The sequence below is a fragment of the Falco naumanni genome, chromosome 3, assembly GCF_017639655.2.
Source record: "Falco naumanni isolate bFalNau1 chromosome 3, bFalNau1.pat, whole genome shotgun sequence".
Taxonomy (NCBI): Eukaryota; Metazoa; Chordata; class Aves; order Falconiformes; family Falconidae; genus Falco; species Falco naumanni.
In genome coordinates, this window is record NC_054056.1 from 72979770 (window position 1) to 73000937 (window position 21168).

At 41.8% G+C, this 21168-nt stretch overlaps 1 protein-coding gene across 1 annotated transcript in view; it reads right to left on the reverse strand.

Moving 5' to 3' along the window:
• ALKAL1 (ALK and LTK ligand 1) overlaps positions 1-19457 on the reverse strand; it is a 36759-nt gene extending 17302 nt beyond the window's left edge. Inside the window, exons 1-2 of the mRNA XM_040587189.1 lie at positions 19156-19457; positions 17950-18293 (exon numbers count right to left, since the gene is read on the reverse strand). Of these exons, the coding sequence (XP_040443123.1) occupies positions 17950-18283 (334 nt within the window). The 5' untranslated portion in view covers positions 18284-18293; positions 19156-19457. The remainder of the gene's footprint in view (positions 1-17949; positions 18294-19155) is intronic.
• Between the last annotated feature and the right edge of the window lie 1711 nt (positions 19458-21168).

The following is a 21168-nucleotide window of genomic DNA, read 5'->3' on the forward strand; positions in this document are numbered from 1 at the left end:
CCAGGGGGGATTAATACTCACAGGGCATTCACAGGAGAGTAACTGCCATCTATTTGGTTCTACCAAAATGTAGTATTGCAAACGCTGAACATTTAAAAAAATGCACAAAGTATTGTATGAAGGGATTCCTAAAACTGTCAATAAAATCAGATATGGTCACCTTCTACAAACTGTAATAAAGTCAGAGAAAGAACACATTAAAAAACATATAAAGAGCAAAGGCAAACTGCTTTCCTAATTCAGCATGTCTTGTTTCTGTCTGTAGAAGTATATGTTTATATATCTTCATAACATTTGTTTGATGGATTGACATCTGTGCACTATAGTTTGGAGAAGATTTGAAGTATTTCAAATTTCTCATTCATCACCCTTTCTTTGGAATGGAATTATTATTTTCTAAAAAATCTTGAAACAGAAGTGCTGCCTTTTTATAGTGACCAAGGTCAAATTCCACTCTCGCTGATGGCCACATAGTCCCCTTCACACATCAATACTCCATTAATGTAATTGCAAGGGAATTATGGAAGGGGTTTTGGATCCAAATATTTTTCAGCTGTACTGTTATTACAGAGCACTTCAGGTGGGTACCAAGAAAACAGATGACTGACTTTAGACACTTGACTTCAGTTGGATGTACACCCTTTATTTGAGCAATGGGGCAGTAAGCTTTAGCAACACTCTGTTATAAATAGTATGGAAGATTCTGTACATACTATAATATAATACAAACGGTAATATTAAAGAGCAAGGCTAATGTGTCTTGGACGTTTCTTCAAGAGGAAAGGGGTATTTATTTATATCTGCTAAATGATAAACAGGCAAGACAAGTCTTATATTAGCTAGGCACACTGCAGTTCCTTGAAAAGGTTATGAACAAGATTCCAGGACATGGTGCCTGAAATAGTAGATGGCTGGATTTAATAAATACAATGGGTTCCAGTCATATGATTCTAAGTGTGAAACACTAGCTTCAGTTCCATCATCTCCATTATGTTCTATGTGCTGTTATCCCTATTGGATCATGGCCTATGAGGACCTAAGAGGGAGAAATTTCTCCTGGAATCCCTACTACTCCTGCCCCTATGAAGTCCTTTTCATCAAGTGCTAAGTCTTACCTAAAGACTACGCAGTCTTGTAAATGTATGATAATAAGCCATGCAAAACACACTCTTTCACCCTGAGAAGAAATACATTTGTTTGCTATAGTGTTTTATTGCTAACTCCCTCATTCTTTGTCTACTGGAAATTAAATGGAGTTAGTTTCTGAATTAATTTTATTTTTCTTTTTACTACATTACAAAGGAGTACATGGGATTAGAAATTAAATGTCTCAAACTCCTTGCCATATTTCTAGCACAGGCTAAATCCATAAGTAACATCCTACTGATTCAGCTTGGTTTTATAAAAGAATGTCCATTATCTAGCTCCTTTTTTGGATGTTTCAGATCATAAAACACTGCTCTTTTCATGAGAACTAATTAAACTTTGGTGTACCTCATGAGACAGACAAATTTTAAAACAGTTCACTTTTTTCAAGTTTCCCTTTCCAAAACACCAGAACCACAACTGTGATGCTGCCTCAGAAGGCATTATGTGCTCATTTGTATTCTAAATTTTCTTCACTGCTGCAGTTTCCTCCCCATTCATCTGGGTTAGAAAATGAATGAAAGTGAAGTTTGTCCTCTTTTTTCAAGAAAGCGAGACCTTTAGTCCCATAATCCTTTTATCTCTCTACTGGAGAAAGTAGAGTGCCCAGGTCAAAGCTCCTATGCTATTAGTTAGTATCATGGCACTTTTGCGAACACGGTCCCTCCCAAACACAATCTGTGGGAGACCTGCCTCCTTTCATTCAAGTGAAGTGACAAAGTCCTCTGAGATGACCTTGTGCCTCTAGGGTTTTTTATGCTTCAGGTGTGATCAGTCTTTCAACAGAAACTTCCACAAAATCAAAACAAGCGCAAACAAAGCAAATAAGATAGTAATTTTGCTTGAGTTCACTCTTTTTCATTTTTATGCTGCTGCTTGGGAAGGATATGGAAGTTCTTTCCTTTATAACCCAGCTTTCTGACTTGAACTTAGAGGGCCATCTTTAAGACACCACAACTGCTCATGTTGTCTCAGTTGACCACTCCCTGTGATCCACATTCCCATATCATACAAAAGGGAAAGCACCTGTGACAGTACAAGGGAGGAGGCTGGAAAACACACCCAGAAGTGAGAGAACACCCAGAAGTGAAGAAACAGGCAGGAAGCATTTGGTGTTCATCTTGTATCACTTGGGTCACCCACGCAGGATACAAGGCTCAGGAGAAGAACACCTATTTATCATTCTTATGTCCACCCACACTTGGGTCAATTCTTCAGAAGCTATGGAGGAAAACCATTTTTAACTAAGTCCCTCCAGTAGTCTTAGCAGCAGAAAAGGTTGACTTGCAGTCTTGGGAAGGTGATAAAGACCTGTTCATATCCACGGGAAGGACCCAGCCAGCCACTGCCCCCCTTCGTCCCTGCCTATGCCCTACTCTTGCCCAGCCATTGCACTTTGCCTTCTCCCCTCCCTTGTGCTCCGCTTGGCCCCCTCCCCTTGACTGGTCTCCACGGAGCTGCGAGTGGGAACAGTGACAGGAATAGTTAGTAGCAATCATTGCTATGAAGACAACTAACAGCATGAACCTTAATTCCAGGGAGACCTTCCTACCTCAGCAGAGTAACGACTATTTACAGACTGAAAGGGGTTGCCAGGCTCCAGTTCAACACCCTCTTATGGGCAACAGATTATCCCTAGAGTTGGCTCCTCCAAGCCTGGGCACTGAACTGTGGGAAACACATAACCTGAGCTTGGAGGGAGCTAAAGGGAAGAGAACCTGAGCTACAGAAAAAGCATTTAATTACATATGAAATGTCAGGGTAGATGGACAGGGTATGGAGAGGATAGTCTTGCCTGCTGTGAACTATTCAGGTTTTTAATCACTGGCGATAGTACATTCCTTCTGTCCCCCTCAAACTTTTTTTTTTCTTTGCTTAACTCACCATTTGTGAAGGGAAAGTAATTGTTTGGTAAGTGCTCAGACACTGCACGTTCATTACTCAGAAAAAGAAAACACAACTTGTTGCCATTTAAAACTGCAGTAATGATTACCATCATCTTCATGATAAGGACCGTTGGAGATGCTGACCTCAGCTGGCCAGGGGACAGAGATGCTTGCCACCCTCTGATGCCCCCTGCAATATGAATGCAGAAAGCAGCACTTAAAAACTGCCCTATCTAAATCAGAACATTTCCCACAATATCTTCTGGTACATTGAGAAATATGATACTAAGTAATTTCTCTATGCTTCATTCATTTATAATGTCATCAGTTACATGCTGTACCAACAGTCATTCATCATCCAGCCAGAGTTTGTACAAATACAGGTCGGTCTCCAAATTGGCTGTAGATCTTTCCGAACATTTTTTCTTTCTGCCACCTGTCTACCAATATTTCACCCTGTCAGCAGAACTATGTGATGGCTTTTAGACCGGTAATGAAAATGTACTTTCAATTGCACATGTGAAGCCTTCTCCCAAAATCTTTCCCTTCTTCCTATGTAAGATTGTCAGTCAGCTCCAGGTAATTTAACTAAACAATCCTTTCAAGTTTCCAGTTGCCACTGTCTGCCTTCTGATAGTCTCCTCACTCCTGCAAAGCCTTCATGAGTAAACATGGAGATTTTTATTTAATAATTTTAAGATGCTAAAGGAAACATGTAATAGTATAATAACAGAGAAAAATGTTTTATTTCCGTTTGTTCATAAAGGTAACAAACATTTAATATATTTCCTAATTTTTTTCACAACACAGTCATAAAGCTTTCAGAACCAGTTTCTCAAGGGGGTATTTATAAGCTAATGTCTTTGATTTGGGGCATTGGTCTAATTCTGAGACTGTCAGAGCTGTAATCTGAGACTGCATTAGAAGGAGAATACACCTATGTCTTGATGTATCGCTGAAATTGGCTACTTTCAGAAACCAATGTCTGGACCTGGAGATCCAATTTCCATTATTAAGAGTCACAGAAGCCATTGTCTGAATTTCAAATTTTGAAATAAAAAACAACAGCAACTAAGGAAATGCATTCTGTTTAGAGCCTTAGCTTATGTCTACAGTAATAAAACACAAAGCAGTTGTGTACTAGCAGCTCTCTGGACTCCCAACTGGTACAAAAAATCACTCTAGAAGCCGTTGTACTCTCAAAAATAACACAGTTTTGAGGGCTGTAAGACATGGGAAGGAGAGTATGCCCTGGTTCTGTTCTCCTTGATTTCAACAGAAGCAAAAACAGGTCCTCAATCTGTGAGTAATTCACATGATCTACTTAGCTAAACAATTAAGTCACAGCTCTGACATCTGATATTTATTTTAAGTTGTTTGAGCCAGATTCTCTTCTCTCAGCCAACCTTTTTTTCTGTTCTGGTGGCACAAAGGCTGTAACAACCATGGATTTTCTCAGCTGGAAAGTCTCCCAGCATGAATGTCTTTACCTGTCTGGCAAAGCCAGCTTTTATGTTTATTCCTCCTCCTTTGCACCCTCTGAACCTTCTCCATTTCCTTAAGCGCACGAGTAAGAGGCCTGGCTACAGCTCTCATTACTATGCTTCAAATAATCTCAGCCTGCATACTTGCCTCTTCAAATTAGAAGTATCCAGTTAATTTTAAATAATCCAGAGGCTGTTGTAACTGAAGTGAAAATATAGTCTGCTATGATGCTCCTTCTGTGGTATTTCAGAAGACACAAAATTGAGGATCTGTCCAAGGCACGTTACCAATGAGACATCTCAAAAGCTTTGAACGCTTAAACTATAGGTCACTCCTATCTGTGCAGGCCATGCTCAAGAATTTAATCATATTGCTAGGTCATCCTTAAAGAAAAGACACTCAATCCAAGCAAGGCAACTTTTTAAACCCCCCTCTCCACCCCAGGAGAGCAGAGGCTGCAGTACAGGATACCCTGAAGACAAGTTCAACAAAAAACCCCCACTTGGATTAGTTTGTCGACCATTGCTGGAGGGAAGAACCTTGTGGTTAACAGCTGCTCCTTTTGCATTATTTTAGGTGATGTACCCAACAAAAAGATCTTTAAATAATACTAGTTTAATGGAGATGAAAAAATCAGGATATAGTTTATTGCTGCTCTTATTTTGAGTTTACTTCAGGCAACGTCCCATTCTGGAACTGAGCTGCAGGGAAATGTGAAACCTCACAGAGGGACTGCCCTGTAAATACGCTCTGGGAAGCAGTGGAACACCACTAAGCCACGATGATGACAGCACCAATTCCTCAGACTTGATCCACACTTCTGTGAATATGTTTATGTTGTTAAGGAGTCAGTCAAGGGTCTCACTCCAGTCTCAAGACGAGATGCACTCACATCCTAATTCCTTACGCCTGTGCTCTTATTTCACTACCTAAAATGTGGAGCTCTCCAGAAGACAAAGCTCAGGTATATGCCAATACACGGGGCAGGCCCAAGCTCTGACCCAGCCGTGTGAAGTGGCCTGAGTGTCACAAACTGGTATTTTCACATTACAGTGCAGACTCTGCCTTGGACAGCTGAAGAGGCATTGAGTTCAGAGGAAAGTGGAAGCAGAAAGCAAGCAGATCCACCACATAGAAAAAATGTAGGGAATTAAGTATGGAAAGTGTGTTTTGGCTAAGGAGAAATTAAAATTTTGCTTGTGCATTCAACTTCTCTTCTTATATCCCCTTTAGCTCTAGCAATACAGTTGTGCCACACTTCTGGGTAGCGTGAGTTTCAGGGAACACTTACAAGGTTCACTAAACACCTACCTACCATATTTCACTTCCAGACGTGCACTGGGATGTAAAGGCCCAGCAAAGTAGGCTCACAGCTTTGCATGCCAAGAGTTTTGGCCAAGGAAATGAGTCAACCTGGGAGGTAAACAACATCAAAGAGAGTAACATTCAGAATGCAGCAGCCCCTTCTGATTCAATGCTTTCTAATCAGCCACCTTCTAATAATTCATTAAGACTTCAACAAAGAGGTTGAAACATTGGCTTCTCCTAGGGCTTCAGCCAACTGTAATGAAATTATAACGGGGTATATTTACAAGGTTGAATATCTTGAACTCAGCTATAATGATGTTTATTAGTAATTCTTCAATAGCTGCTCCAAAAGCATACTTGTATTAGTTAATCCTTGCCTGTGGAGACCTTTATATTTGTTGAGCAAAAGAGCATTAAGAAGCACGGATTTCTTTTTTTTTTCCTCTCTGTAAATCCCTATTTCCACCAGAAAATGCTGTGGGATCAAGAAATAAGCCAAACATAGTGTATACAATTACTTTTCTGCTATTACTGTCGGTGATCACTCTAGAAAACAGAACTGGAATGGATACAGATCTATATTAACATATTCTGACAAGTTTTACAATTGAAAAAGAAATGTAGAAAGAATTTAGCAGCCATACTTTACATTGCGAGCTTCTTGAACAGCACCACACATACAGGTAAGCACTACGTGCATAAATCAAAACATCCTTTTTCTTCTTTTCAACTGTCAGAGATGTGAACGTGGAAAATACTGGAATACATCTATTTTGAAGAGTAAAAGAAAAAAATCTCAAAACAATTACAGACCCAATGTGTGAATTTATGCAGAAGAGCTCTCTTTTTCCCCCCACAGGAGATTCTAATAAACAGGTTGGGATACCCTCAAGTAATTCAAGTAGGAAAATGTATGACATTATGAAACCCCCATTATTTTGAATACTAAGCTGTGAATACGTACTTCACTCTTTCCAAGAGGAAAGATGTATTACAATATTGATTGTTCATTAAATTATAAAGTATGATTTTGAAAATAATGAGACATATAGGTAAGACCGGTCAAACTATTCAAGGCATTCATTTACTGAAGCTATCTTTTCCTATTCACAGGGGTTTTTTTCTGTAACAGATAAGAATTTCCATTCATTCATCTATCAGCTATTTAAAATCACTAAACTACCAAGGCAGACATTTCAGCTGAATCCAGAGACTCCAAATTATGCCCGGAAAGTTATTGGACAGATCTCGACTGAAGGCAGAACCACTCTTAGAATGAGATATAGAGACTACACATTGATAAACATGAAGAGGAAATTAACTTCTTGCAATTCTGAAGCACTCTACCCATGTCTTCTGTTTTAGCTATCATGGATGCTAATAAATGTAGATTCTAGGATATCTGCATAAATTAAACACAAGAACAGCTGCAATACATCAAAAGCAACACATGAACTAGTTGAATCATCTGAATGAAAGCTGATGACGTGCTTAACTGCATACAAGCCAAACTCAGCACTGACAAACACTGGCAAACTTTATCAGAGTGAAAGGAAATAAAACTGAGTTTGCCAGAGCTTAATTAGAGCCTGCTCTTTTCGAAATAGGAACAGTCTCCAGGTTGATTGCTGTGCAAATGGTAATTTTTAACTGTATTTTAGATTTCCTGTGCTTATTTTGGAAATGTTTCTATTTTTTTCCAAATCAGAACAGATTCAGAACTATCATATTAGATTAATAACCCACAGTTTCTCCCTTGTAAGCACTTTATTCTAAATTGTTACCTCAAAGGTGTTCCCAGTGAACGTATGCCATGTTTATACTCGAGCTAAGGTCATTTTACCTTATTATCACAGTTATATAAAGAGACATCTTATAAATGACAACTGGGATCAAAATATTTTATTTGAGGGTTACATATAAATGCATCAGGCATAATGAGCTATTTAGACATACTAATATTGGAGGTTTTATCTTTGGAGATCGTAAGCAGGTGTAAAATACATTCCAGAAGGCCAAAATATGCTGAGCAGAAAGAAAGAAAGAAAAGAAAAAAAGAAAAAAAAAAAAAAAAAAAAACAACCAAAAAGAAAAAAACCAGAGCAAGTTTAATGCTTCTCTGGTTTTGAATAATGTTCTCACTCTTATAACATTCTGGTACTGAGATGGAGAGTGTAACTGCAGAGAAAAGAAACTGTAACCCTCAATATTCAAGAGGTTTTCTATCTGATCTAAGATAGCACTTGTCTTGTAGGTATCATTTAATCTCCAGATCTCCTCCTTGTTTCACTCCTTGCTCTGACAGGAAAGGAGTAGTTATCCCAGAAAAATGTAAAGGAGAAGCAAGGCTTTTCTGGAGATGCTGCTCAGTTCTGGGTCTGTGGAATTCAGGATAAATGTGCAGTTTGTATCTGTTTTAAGGATTTTGAAAGCCCTGACTGCAGCTTACGTAAGGGACCCTCTACAGTTCCATGCAGCTAAATCACGTATGTACACACAGAGTGACTCCACCATGTAGGTGATGGAGAGTTCATGAGCAGTACATCTGGGTGTTAAATTTGCTGGACCTATGCAGGTCTTATTCACACAAATTATTTATTTTGTAGTAATCCCTCTTCTGAAAGTCTAAAATCGCCTGACATCTGGAAAAGCAGCTTGTTACTGAATAAAGGGAGCAAACCTGTGTATGTTAACTTTACATGTAAACTTGGGATCTAATCATATAATAATGGGAAGCCAAATTGTATGGGGTATCTTGCTATATCAGTACTGACCAACAAGTCCATTCACACTTTAGGCCCACAGCATCAAATGGAAGTGGTTAACCTGCTCTAGATTGTCTTCTGACCTGGAAGATTTCTCCAGAGAAATCCTCATATTGCTGTGTTTTGGCTGTAAGTCTTTGTCCACCATGGAATTCTGAAAATATTTTTCCTAAATTTTCTAAATTAAAATTTCAGTGACAAAAGCGAAGTTTCTCACATGTTAGGCATGCTATGCCATTATCAGACAAGGAAGAAATAATTACTCTATCACGATTACAGCAATAACATCACAGCTATGTCTTCAGTTATTTTAATCCAATGGGATTTAAGAGTATTGTTAATCTAGTGCATATATCCAGTACTGCCACATATACTGACAAGGACGCATTTCCTAACACTTCATTTCAAAGGTTCTTTCTACTGAAACACATCACAGCTTGATATCATGAACAGTAAAGATTAAGGAAAAAAAGGTGCTTGACACTTTTCTTGTAGAGGTTTATTTTGCTTTTTAACTTTCTTTTACAGGTTCAAGTAAAAAAGGAGAACATAATTTAAAAATCAAAGCCTTAAAATTTGATTTGTGCCATGTCACTCCTGAAGCTGTCTAAAATCTGCAAGGAACATGATAATAGTTGCTTTACGGATGCAACTTTAAATGTTTTTCTTCAAGCCAAACCCACAGATTTCAAATCACGTAGTAGCAGAATATACACTAAAATGCCATCTAACCAATTTACTTGAATTGACAGACACACTTACCAGAATTAAAAAAAAACCTTACAAAAAAAGTTTAAATATCCTTTAGTACGCAAAATTGTGCCTTTACCATAAGTGTTTTTGTTTGATTATATTACCATTTTAATTGTATGCTTAAAAAAAATAATTTAGGATTAAAAAGTAGCCACAATTTGTAACTCCAAACAGTATTTTCCATTGCCGTTAAAAGCTGTATTAAATAAACATAGTTTTATGCACTGTTTCAATAAAATCTGATTTTTTGACCAGCGGACATAATAAAACATAGGATAATATAAAAATGGCCACTATCCAATCAAATGCTTGGATTCTTCATGTGTCGAATCTTGTTTATACCCTAGAGATAAAGAATTGCACCCTCAGTATGGAATCAATAGTCAATCAATTCCCTCACTGGAGTAACTGTATTCCAATTGACCAACATTAAAATGTCCAAAACACACATTAATATCCTGCAGGGCTTCCACTAAAGTAGTAACCTCTAATTCACACGTGACAAAATGAAGCATTCATCCTTAAATTAAATAGAAAACCTAACCACCAACTGAGGCTAACACAGGGAAATCAGCTGCACTTTTTCTAGCCAAACACTTTCTACCATGTATCTTCTCCTGATTTTTAGTCATTTTGAAAGTTTAATTTTGACACATTTCCTTCACCAGAGTTAAGTTTTGGTTGTGGTCTCGCAGGCAGGGCATATATGCAATTGCTTAAGTATCAACAACAACAAAAAAAAGTCCCAAAGAACACTTGTTTTGCAACTACAAAAGTATCTCATCCCATGTAACTCTGCTCAGCTGTGCACACATTCAGAAACCATTATATTCTTTTCTAACAATCTGCTTTAATATTCTCCCTTATCATCAAACCCGAATGTAAGCAACAAATTACCAAAACTAATTATTTTTCAGTCCATCAGCTGAATGCTTTTATTGAAAGAAAAGATATTTACTATGGCTATTAAAGTGCACTTAATTGACATATTTTAAAACATGTCTTACAAAATAGTAACGTAAGATTTGCTCACTTTTAAGTATTTATTTTTTTTAGTTCAGTAAAAAAAAGATAGACACCACTGAAAATTTTAGTTCTCAAAACAGGTGTTATTAAGTCCTACAAACTACTGTCACATCACTTGGCAAGATCTTTAAGAATAAAACAGCCCCAATGTGGACAGTGGCACTATGTACACTTTAGACATGGAACCAGCCTCCCCTTTCCCTCTGTAGCCTTCTGGTGGCTATTTTCCCAGAAAGCACATCTTTATTGGGTGCCTCATTGATCAGGAGGTTTTGTCTATAGCTTTGCACTGTGACTACTACTATGCAATAATTTTTATGCTGTTTTAAGCACTTGGGAATATACATTCTGTATTTTTAAGCCACCTTTGTAACTTTCAAATCACATGTAGGTCTGAAACACTGCATCATTCTCCCTCAAATTGTCCTCAAAACCCACAAAACTCAAAATTATGAGTGTGTGCGCTACATGTAAGTATGTATGGATAGTTACACTTCTCAACTTTTTAAATCTTTCTCCTTGTATATATACATATTTAAAAATCAAAATCATCTCCAGACATGAAGCAGTGCATTTTCAAGGCTAAAGCCTACCTACCAAACAATAAATGTACTGCAAGGCCTTACACCCACGCATTAACATTCCCCCACCTCTCAGAGGCTTTCCTAGCAGATTACCATCCAAAATAAACTAGTAAAATACAGAGACCTGCCATTCTTTCTTGACTGAAAAATCAAATCATGTCTACAGTAAAAAAAAAAAACCAAAACAACAAAAACAAAAAAACCACCCCAAAATATACCAACTCTTCAGTTTGCTCACAGGCTCAGGGCCAAGCTAGCCTAATTCAAAATGCATGCTACAGTTCCCGAGTTACAGACAGTTATGCACTTGGACCTACTTTGAAGTGAAACTTCTGTTTTATTTGTTATTCACTGCCCTGTGTACTGGAGGAGTCCTGGTGTACTTCAGGCCCAATCCTGGCGTAAATCAGTGAAGACTCTGACACTCACTTTTCTGGGGCCAGGACTGTACACATGAATAATTGTGTCTCTTGCAGCGTTAAATGCAGTTTTTATGAAAGTATGAAACACAACTAAAACAAAACCCAAAAGACCCCCCTCATATTGAACAAATAAAAGGTCACTGACTTTTTGCACGTAATAGTTCAACAAAACAGCTTTTTCATACGCTCTCTTGCTCCTGGGACTGCGTACTGCCATTGGAAACGCCGGCTGCCCAGCACACTGCAGCTCCACAGGGCTTCTCCCTTCACATGCCAGGGCAGCATGCAATAGCAGGTCGACACTGTAAGGTACTGAGCACCCCCAGTTTGTCTGTGATTAATGGAAGTCAGAGCAGAGCCCCTTGAAGGGCCAGTGTCATCATTTCATTTGAAGCACTGCTCTGATGGACTGCACTGTAGTTTAAACCTCCATGTACGTAACAACTATGTTTCGTCTTTGCTCACTCGCACATCAGCTGTCAGGACCGGCCCATGGGTTTGACATTTTCCACTGTGATATGGAAGATTTCTGGTTATCCTAGATTTCAGATGCCTTCTGTTCAGTGGCCTAGCACTACCGCCTGGCAGTCATGTTTGCCAAGCACGCAATATTGGTATTACAAAGGCATATTGCACAATACACCTCAAAACCCAAGCAGTCAAGGAAATAAACGTAGCAGCAGGGTTAGAGATCAAAAAGGCACCACAATGACAGAGGAGCTGGACATAATGATAGATCCAAGCACTTGTGTAGAACTGAAGGAATATACGCTCTCTCTGAAGCATTTGGGACTTAATAACATTAGAAATTAAGACAGTCCACAAACTACAAGCAATGAGATCACAGACATCTTACAATTTGGGGAAATAGTACAACGGTAACACTGTCTGGAAGGAAATGCTGGTGATAAACAACAGCTAACCTGAATGAAAGGCAGTAAGGTCAAGGCTCATTCCATTAAAACCAATAGAAAAGGTGGAAAAAATAAAATATGCTTACAAATGTAAATACAGTTACAAATACACACTTGTCAATTAGATCTGTTGGTGTGTGTAACTATATATTTATTACAGAAAACAGTAAATAATGGGTCATTAAAAAGTGGCCAATATCAAATTGTTTGGGAGAATTTCTCAAGGAAAAATTGAGGATGGCTTTGAGATCAAATACTATCAATATATTTAATGAAAATTAATTCTTTCTCCTCACCTAAATGAAACACTATGTGACAGAAATCTATCCCTGCTTACTTGAATTTTTTGGGAAGAATTGACACCTGACCTTGGAACAAGCAGAAACAATGGTTATTTCCCCTGAACTCATTAGGAATGTGGTCATACTTCTGGATCATGGTGTGCTGAGATCCTCACAGCCCCTCTGATCCTGCCTCAGTAACCACTGGCCTGGGCAGCATCTCGTCCTATGACATCTTTACTGCTGCCAGCACCCAAGCCAGTTGCACAATATCTGACAATTCATTCAGTTTGTTAATTTATGAGAATATATTTTCTTTAAATTACTAACTCTTGAATAAGCAGAGTTATAATTTATTTTCCTATCATGTTCACTCAATAAAAATAAAGAAAAATAATTTCTTAATTGTTTGGAATATGGATTATATTAAGCTTCTGAAAGCAAAATATATTTGCCTGGTTCTGTTCCAGAAAAGCCTACCCTCCAACTTCACTGTAAAAATAATTTATTCAAAAACTTTGGACCTGGAATCAGGAATAATTACTATAAGCCAACAGACTTAATATTTTGATTTTTAAATGTAAACATTATTCTTCTTTTAAATAAATTTAATCCACTATTTTGCTAATTTCTGAGGTATTGCCTGCTTTGGTAAACATAAGATTTTGAAGAATGCAATTTGTATTAACTCTCATCTTCTTTTAAGCCTCCTGAATATCCAGCAATTCCTATTAATACAATATACTAAAAAAAATCTCCACATCCCCCACCCACCCCCAAACTATTTTATTAATAGGAATAATAATTGGACAAGACATAAGTATTATAAAGAACTCTGTATTATGCCATATCATACATTTTGATTTCCTAGATACAAGGTTTACATTCCTCAGTGGTCTCTTTTTTTATTCCAGATCTGTAATTACATTCACTGAAGTAGTTTAGTATTAGGCACAACAGGTCTTGCAGAATTATGGACTTTCAGCTGTAACTATCACTATACTTACAGATTTTTTAAGTGAGTAAAAAGAACAAAACTTTTCTTATGCCTTACCTAAGGTTACATGGTTTTTATTCAATTGTAAACTAAAATAAACCTCAAACATATCTTTCAAATCTAACTCATTACGAATAATGGTTAAATTAGCACCATGCCATGGGATAACTTAGTTTTCTTCTGCTGATGTGTAAGAAATTTTGGCATAAAACTGAACTCTTAAGTTTAACCTCAAAGTTTAAATAGTTTGAGGGCCAAACTCTCTTCTCTGATATGTTATTCTAAATCTGAAGTAGATATGCTCAGGAGGCTAATTTGAACATGCTAGTAAACTGAGAGCAATATTTATTTTCATTCCTTCATGCTTGAAAAATAACTAATCAAAATGTTTTAAAATGTCTTGCTGGTCTCCCAGCACAAAGAAAAATTTCAGCCCCCTACCCCTTGCAGGTTTAGATAGCTCATTTCTCCACTGTCATGGGGAATGTGTAAGGAAAGAACAGTTAATGCAGGCTTTTTTTATTTCCCAAGACTTCTTTAAATCTAATTACGTGGAAGCTATTTTGGTTCCACAGAAAGTGTTTGGATGAAGGTAACAAAGAAAACTTGAGGAGAATGACAAACTGTTCTAGCTTCCCCAACGTCGCATTCAAAAATAACCCGATGCTGAACCCTCTCTTTCTGAAAATACATATTTGTGTTCTTCATTTTTAAAAAAAACTGACCATTACATATCAGAAGCAGGGGATAGATGTGAAAAAGATTGCCCATTGAGGAGCTTTCAGCACTAAGCTTAAAAACTTTATGAGACACTTCCTAGTGGAAAAAAAAGCCCACACTGAAGCATAGAAGCTTCATGGAAATCAGGCAAGTAAAGGATGTTTTGACAGAAAATTTAATCCCGCTAGATATAATAATTCAAAGGAACAGCTTGTATTTTTAGTGACATCCTACCAGAAATCCTAGCAAAAGATGAAGATTGCTTTTTTGGTAAATTGGAATATATTATTTCTTCTGAATATACTCTTCAGAGTAACTGCTCAGTCTCATTAATCAGGTCACCAAGAAAAACAGGGATAGATCTCTCAGATAAGACTTTTGAACATGTAGGGATAAAAGAGATAAGAAGTTAAGACAGCTAAAGTGATGGTGAAATTGGTATCTTTATTGCATATGGGGGTGTCCTTCTGGGTCCTACAAGACAACATGATCCAAATCTTCATATGGCCAAAAAGCACACAATGCAGAATATGTCTCTGATTATTAAAGGGAAAAAAAGACCCAAAATGTCATTTCCAGGCAGGTCACAGCAGCTCACTGCCCCAACACGGTAGGGCAGATTTGAGTATCCATCCTATTTCAGGGCTATCATGCTCCTTTGCCCCACAACTAACACACATAACATAGAGCACAGCTGTTATTTCCATAAGATAGATGCCCAGGACCTGCCCTTGAACCACCTGCAAGCCACATCTAGATGGGGCATCACAGATCAACCACTCTTGCTTTTACATCTGATTTATGTATCTATAAATGAGTGGTACATGTAGGATGTCTGACAGTTAGTGTCTTGCCCTTCTTTTCCCAGCCTCACTGAAGACACTCTGTGATTCTGTGCTTTACCATTACGGCCTGAGCTAAATGAGCAGGTCCCCATAGCTGTAAGGAGGACACCCTAACCCTTCTCAAACCTGGCCCACCCCTAGTCATCTGCATCAGCCACTTGCCTTGCGCTGCTCCTAAAATTCAGCTGGTGGCACTCCAGGCCAGCTCTCCTCCCTATGCAAAGAGCTAATCAATCCCCAAATGAGATAAAATAAAATAAATGTGTGTGTGGAGGTGCTGCTCAGTAAATTGAATTAGCTCATTGTGGGGTGAGACTAAAGCTGGAACCAGTCCTGAGAATGAGGGAGAGGAGGGCAAACATATTTCAACCCTCCTGCTATTCAGCTCGTTGATAATATGAAGTAGCATCTTCATAAAAGAAAAAAAAAAAAAAAAACCACAGAAATTATGCTTCTTGCATGCTCTGTTGTGTATGTGGTACTGTTCAAGATCCTTTTTGTTTCAAACAATAGAAGCAATTGAGCCATTCAATTTTCTTTTAAATCAGACATTTGGGTTTGATTTTCAGCAATAACAGACAATCCAAATATATAACTCTGGTTTTAAAAGTTGGCTGAGTACTCAGCTGAACGTAACACCTTTTGTGACTGATGGGAAGATGGGCCATTCTTTTCAGTTGAGACTCGGGTACCACCAGCTGGAGTAAAGAGCTGCTGTTAATGTGCTGGAAACAGGAGTTACAAGAAAAGGGTTGATGACTTAAGAAAAGCCTTATCATAGTTCTCTGTCCCAAAAAACAAACACACACCATCACAACGGTACTAATTTGTATCCTTGCTGTTTGTTATAAAAACATCAAATGAATATGAAAACTTGATTATTATTTAAACTGTAGATCTGCCCTTTCTAGGCTGGAGAGAAAGCTACCCTTATGGCTGCCCGTAGGACACTGCACCTACGCCCAGGACAACTGGAGAACTTCTTTAAGGACGTTCAGCAGTTCCACTCCTTTTGTATACAACATAGTTACTAAAACTAACCATTAATAGAAAACTAAGCCTTATTATGTATAATACTGATGAATTCAAGAAAACTCCCCTTCAAAGTTATATAAGTATTGAGATATTCACGCTGTTTTATAGCTTAAGACAATTATTTGTTTAGGAGTAAACATCTCAAATGGGAGATACTCTCCACAACAGACTTTTTCCTCAAGCCACCTGACGCTAGTAACTATTGCTCTGCAGTTTATACTTTTCTTTCATTCTCTTGAAAAGAAGACACATGTAAAGTTTCATGCATGCTGCCTCGAAAAGACCTTTCTACATTTTTTTCCCTGGAGAAGTGTACACTGAGAGTGTGCTCACAGCACAAAGAATTTAAGCCACAATTAAGTCAATCACTCATGAGCAGTCATGTTGATAACCTGCAGCCCCTTCTCCAATCAGCAAACAAATCTGTGGCAATTTGGTTTGGCCTGGCTTTCTATTAATTACCAGAGACTCAATGCTCTGAAAAAGCAAGGATATCTGGAAGTTCACTGGGACACTACAACTCCTTACTGACGGACGATTCTGTTCTCGGGGCAGATCACACTCAGCAAAAGCTTCCAAGGCCCAAACATTAATTACTTTTGCTTGATTTGTTTCTTTATAATCCAGTTTCCTTAGACTGTGAAGTGATCTCACTGCGCAAGTGCCTGCCCTACAAATCAGATGCTCACCTAACTTCTGAACTTGTCACCCAACTTCAAGTTTTTCCAAAACGGGGTTTAATAGCCTTTAAAATAGACCACTGGACAGAGAAGAGCAAGTCTGCCAGTGTGACTTGGGGAGGGCTGCATCCTAACTTCGCCTATTACCAGCCCTCAGGCACAAGGACACCCTCCAGGGAAAGAGATCCCTAAGAAACCAAACTTCCCTAGTTTACCTCACCTTGGTTTACTTTCCAGTAGGGTCTCTGGCAGGAAACAAGAGAAAAACGTTAGTGGGCTACAGCCAAAAGACATTCACTATGATCTCCTTCTTGCTGAACTGCACCATCCTGACCCACACGAACCCCTCTGGCAGCTCCACTCCAGCAGGAACTGCCTGGTGTGGCTCTGCATCCAAACGAGCTCAGCAGGGCTGCCCCGCTGCCCGTCTCACTGGCTCAGCATCACCAGGCAGCTGCGCCTGGCCCTGAACTGGCCCTGCGTGTCATGGCCAGGCCTGACCTGTGCCAGTGCTGGTGACATCTCCCTGCCCCAGCCTCCAGAAGGGGAAACAAGTCCCCATGCCCAGCACAGCCCGGGTCTCCCGCACCTGCCCCAGCAAAACTAGAAAAATGCATCACACGGGAACCAGTCAAGTTGAAGAGGAAGTTTAAAGGAGTAAGTCCCGGCATCTGTCTCTCAGATTAGTCATTCTTCCTCTCTGTGCACATCAGAGGAGCCGTCCTAAGCCTGAGGGGAACCGGGGCTCCCTCAATGCCGGCTGCCTTCCCACGCCGGGAAGCTGGGAGGCTTGCGCAGAGGGCGCGTAGACCAGCTGTGGCCGCAGCTGGGCTCTGGGCAGACGGTGCGGCAGACGGAGCGCCCCTCTCCTCCCTGACGCCCGGGGTTACCGCCACCGCTGAGCCGCCCGCTGCGCGGCCCGACACCGGCAAAGGCTGAAACCGCCGGGGCGCGCACCCCTGCCCCGCTGCCCGCTCGCCCCCTCCGCCTGCCGCGGACAACCCCGCCGGAGGAGCCGTCGGGCTTGGCGGCCGGAGACGGCGGCGGGGACGGGACCCGGAGAAGGCTGCATGCCCCGGGCTCCCCGCGCGGTGGCTCTTACCTCCGTGGCGGGCGGTGGCGAACAGCCGTGGGGGCGGCGGAGCGGCGACGACGGCCGGCGGCGGGCGAGGGGCGGCGGCGATGGCGCGGGGGTCCGATGGCGGGGCGCCGCCTCCGCTGTACCGCCGGGAGATCACCCGGTCCCGCCGCGGCGGGCGGGGCGGTAGCGGGCGGCCGCCGTCGCCGAGGGCTTGGAGGAGGAGGTCGAGGAGCGCCCCCCGCTCGGCTCCGGCGGCGGGCACGTCCCTGCCCTCGGCGCCCGGCGGCGGCGGGGCCGAGGCCAGCAGCAGGAGCACGATGGCGGGCAGCGCCTGGCGTTTCTTCGCCCCTCGCATCTCTGCGGCGCTGGGAGGAGGCAGAAAGCGAAGGCGGTCAGCGCCGGGCCCGGCCCGCAGCCCGCCCCCCCTACCGCGCCCGGGGCACCCCCGCGGCGGCGGCGCTCTCCCGCCCGGGCCGGGCGCAGCCCCACCGAGGCGACGCGGGGACCCGACGGGCCGCCACCGGCTGGCCCCGCCGCGCCTCCCCGCCAGCCCCCGGGCGGCCCCGCCGCGCTCGCCCGGCGCCCCGGAGGGCGCATTTATAGACGCGGATTAGGGGAAGGGTATTAACCCGCCGCACATATTTGCGGTCCTGGGCTTTGTGGGGGATTTGCTCGGCTCCCTTTGCCCCCGGCCCTCCCGCGTCTGCCGTCGCCTCGCTCCTCCGCCGGCAGAGCTCCCGGGACGGCGAGGGAGCCCCGCGGGCCAGGCCGCCCCCCGCCCGGGCAGTGCCGCACGGCGGCCGGCGGGCGACAGCGTGCCGACGGGCGACTGGCCCGAGTTCGGTTACGGACGAGTTACAGCGGGAACCGCTGCAAATCAGGGTGTTAAGGGCAAAAACAATTGCAGCAGGCTGAGAGCAGCGCTTTAATGCCCCTAAGTAAGCTATTCTAATTATAGCAAACGGTTGGGATTAAGGGGGAGGGAGGAAAATTCTGTTATTTACAAACTGTTTCATACGTGGCTTCCCTTGCAAATCCTCTTGGGCGAAAGAGTTAACCGGCGCGGCCAGGGAGACGGCTCTCCCCGACGGCTCCGGGCTCTCCTTCCCGCCGCCGGGGCGCACGGCAAACCCGGGGAGCAACCGGGGAAGGAGCCGCGCTTCGCCGCAGGGGCAGCGACACCCCCTCGCCGCACGCCGAAGGCCCCTCGGGAGAGCCGCTGCTTACCTTCAGGCGGAGGCAAGTCTCGCCGAGAGCGGGAGGGCTGGGGAGAGGCGACCGCTGCCGTGGGCGCAGCGCCCGGGTCCCCGCGGAGGCTCCGCCGGCCGCGGAGCGGGGCGGTCGGTGCTGCGCCCGGAGAGGGGGGATGCGCCCTCCAGGGCCATGCGCTTCTCTTATATAGTCCGCACCGGCGTACTCATTTGAGTACTATCGACTTTAGGTGGGTGGCAGTCGATGGAGACACCTCTGGTAATCACTCTTGGGCTCAGAGAAGGTCTTTTCTGACAAACTTCCTCCTCCCCGTTTGTCCCCCGGTGGATGGCAACTGAAAGCTGCGTTTGAAGCAGCTCTGATCTGTTTGTGAAATTAGATTTCCCTGAAGACTGGGAAATGCTTACTAATAAAGCTGCCGGCTCAAGAGATTAAACTGTATTTTAACTTAGCGGGATTCCATTGGGAATACAGCAAGAGAACTGTTTTCCCCCGCTTTTCTTACTGAACAAAGAAGCTGTTGCTCACAGTCTGAAGTGTGAAGTGTGTATAACTTTAGTTCTGTTTTGATGGCAAGAAAGTGGTAGACTGTCTTTGGCAGGTGAATTCACAAACTAGGGACCCTGTAAAAATTTGTTTCTCCCAAGCAGCTTTTTTAATTTTTGACAATTTTTGAGACAATTAATGAAAAGCTAGCAAAACAGGTACTGACCTAATGAAACCATTAAACCCCACAGGTTAAAAAACTTGCCTCCTAGAGCCCTAAATGTGTAAGCAAATAATTAGTGAATAAGATCTCAACTTTCAGAGAACAGTACATACAGATGGTCTGGGTAGATTGAAAAGAAATACAAATTTTTAAAATCATACCAGACAACATTTCATGGTATGATGGAATTTGCAAGTATCACTCTTTGTCAGAACATACCACTGAGATACTTACTTGAGTAGAAGAAAAAGGATTTAAGATATCCTTGAAGATGTGAAAATGGGGAATTTAGATCTGAAAGAGATTTAAACATTCTGCATCTGTCTGACATGACATTTCCCTACAAACTCTGTCTCTTACCCAAAATTGTCATTTGTACCCTTCTCTGGTTATCTCGGGCAGAGCACACTCAGGGCTGTGTCTCACAGGGACTACACCATCATGGGTGATGGGACCCAGCTTCTTCCCCACATCCACCTACTCCTGTGCTATCCTCACTCACCTTTGGGGGAGTGATGCCACAGAGATCAGGGGTAAACCGAATTTAACTAATGAAGGGTTACAAAAGGTTTTATCACACAATTCTTTTTAGAGGTCAGCATACTGTACTTGATATACTGGTCTGACCTGTGGCTTCCCAGGGTAACAGAAGGGCAGTGTCAATCTCTTTCTCGCTACATGCTTTCCTGCTTTTACCACTTTATTGGGGGCAGGCGTATAAGGAGTTTTCTTTGGTCAAGCTGATTGTTAGGTTGACTGAAGAGGAAAAAGGAGAGCAGTGGCAAGTTGAGAAATAAAGCAGCATACTAACTTACCAGCTCCAATATAAATCCCAAAGTTTCTCTTGATTTGCTTTTTGTTTCTCTACTTCATTTGGTCCTGAGACCTCTACTGCCGCCACAGGGTGGGACTGAATTCTCCGCTAGAAATGACCAAAGTATTACCTTGACTTGACCTCCTCTGCCCACCTTCATAACTAGTCATGGATTAGGTTTACATCATCTTCTGTTGAGTATTTAGGGTTTAAAAGCTTTCTATCAGAACCCAACTAGACCCTTTACCATTATGTGCCACCCAGTTTTACCCTTGTCCTTTGCATCTGCTGTCACTTCTTTCCCTCTTTTAGAAGAGATGCATTCTCCTTTCCTTGGATTAATATTATACCTATCCAGAGGGCAATACACTTTTTAAATTACTGTTTTAAACTGAACCAAATGAACAGGTTCGTTGCGTCATTTGTTACCAGGATGTGGGGGGTTTTTATGTTATCCTTTGTGGTTTTTTGAAAGAATAAACAAGTAGTTGAGGAAACAAGAGAG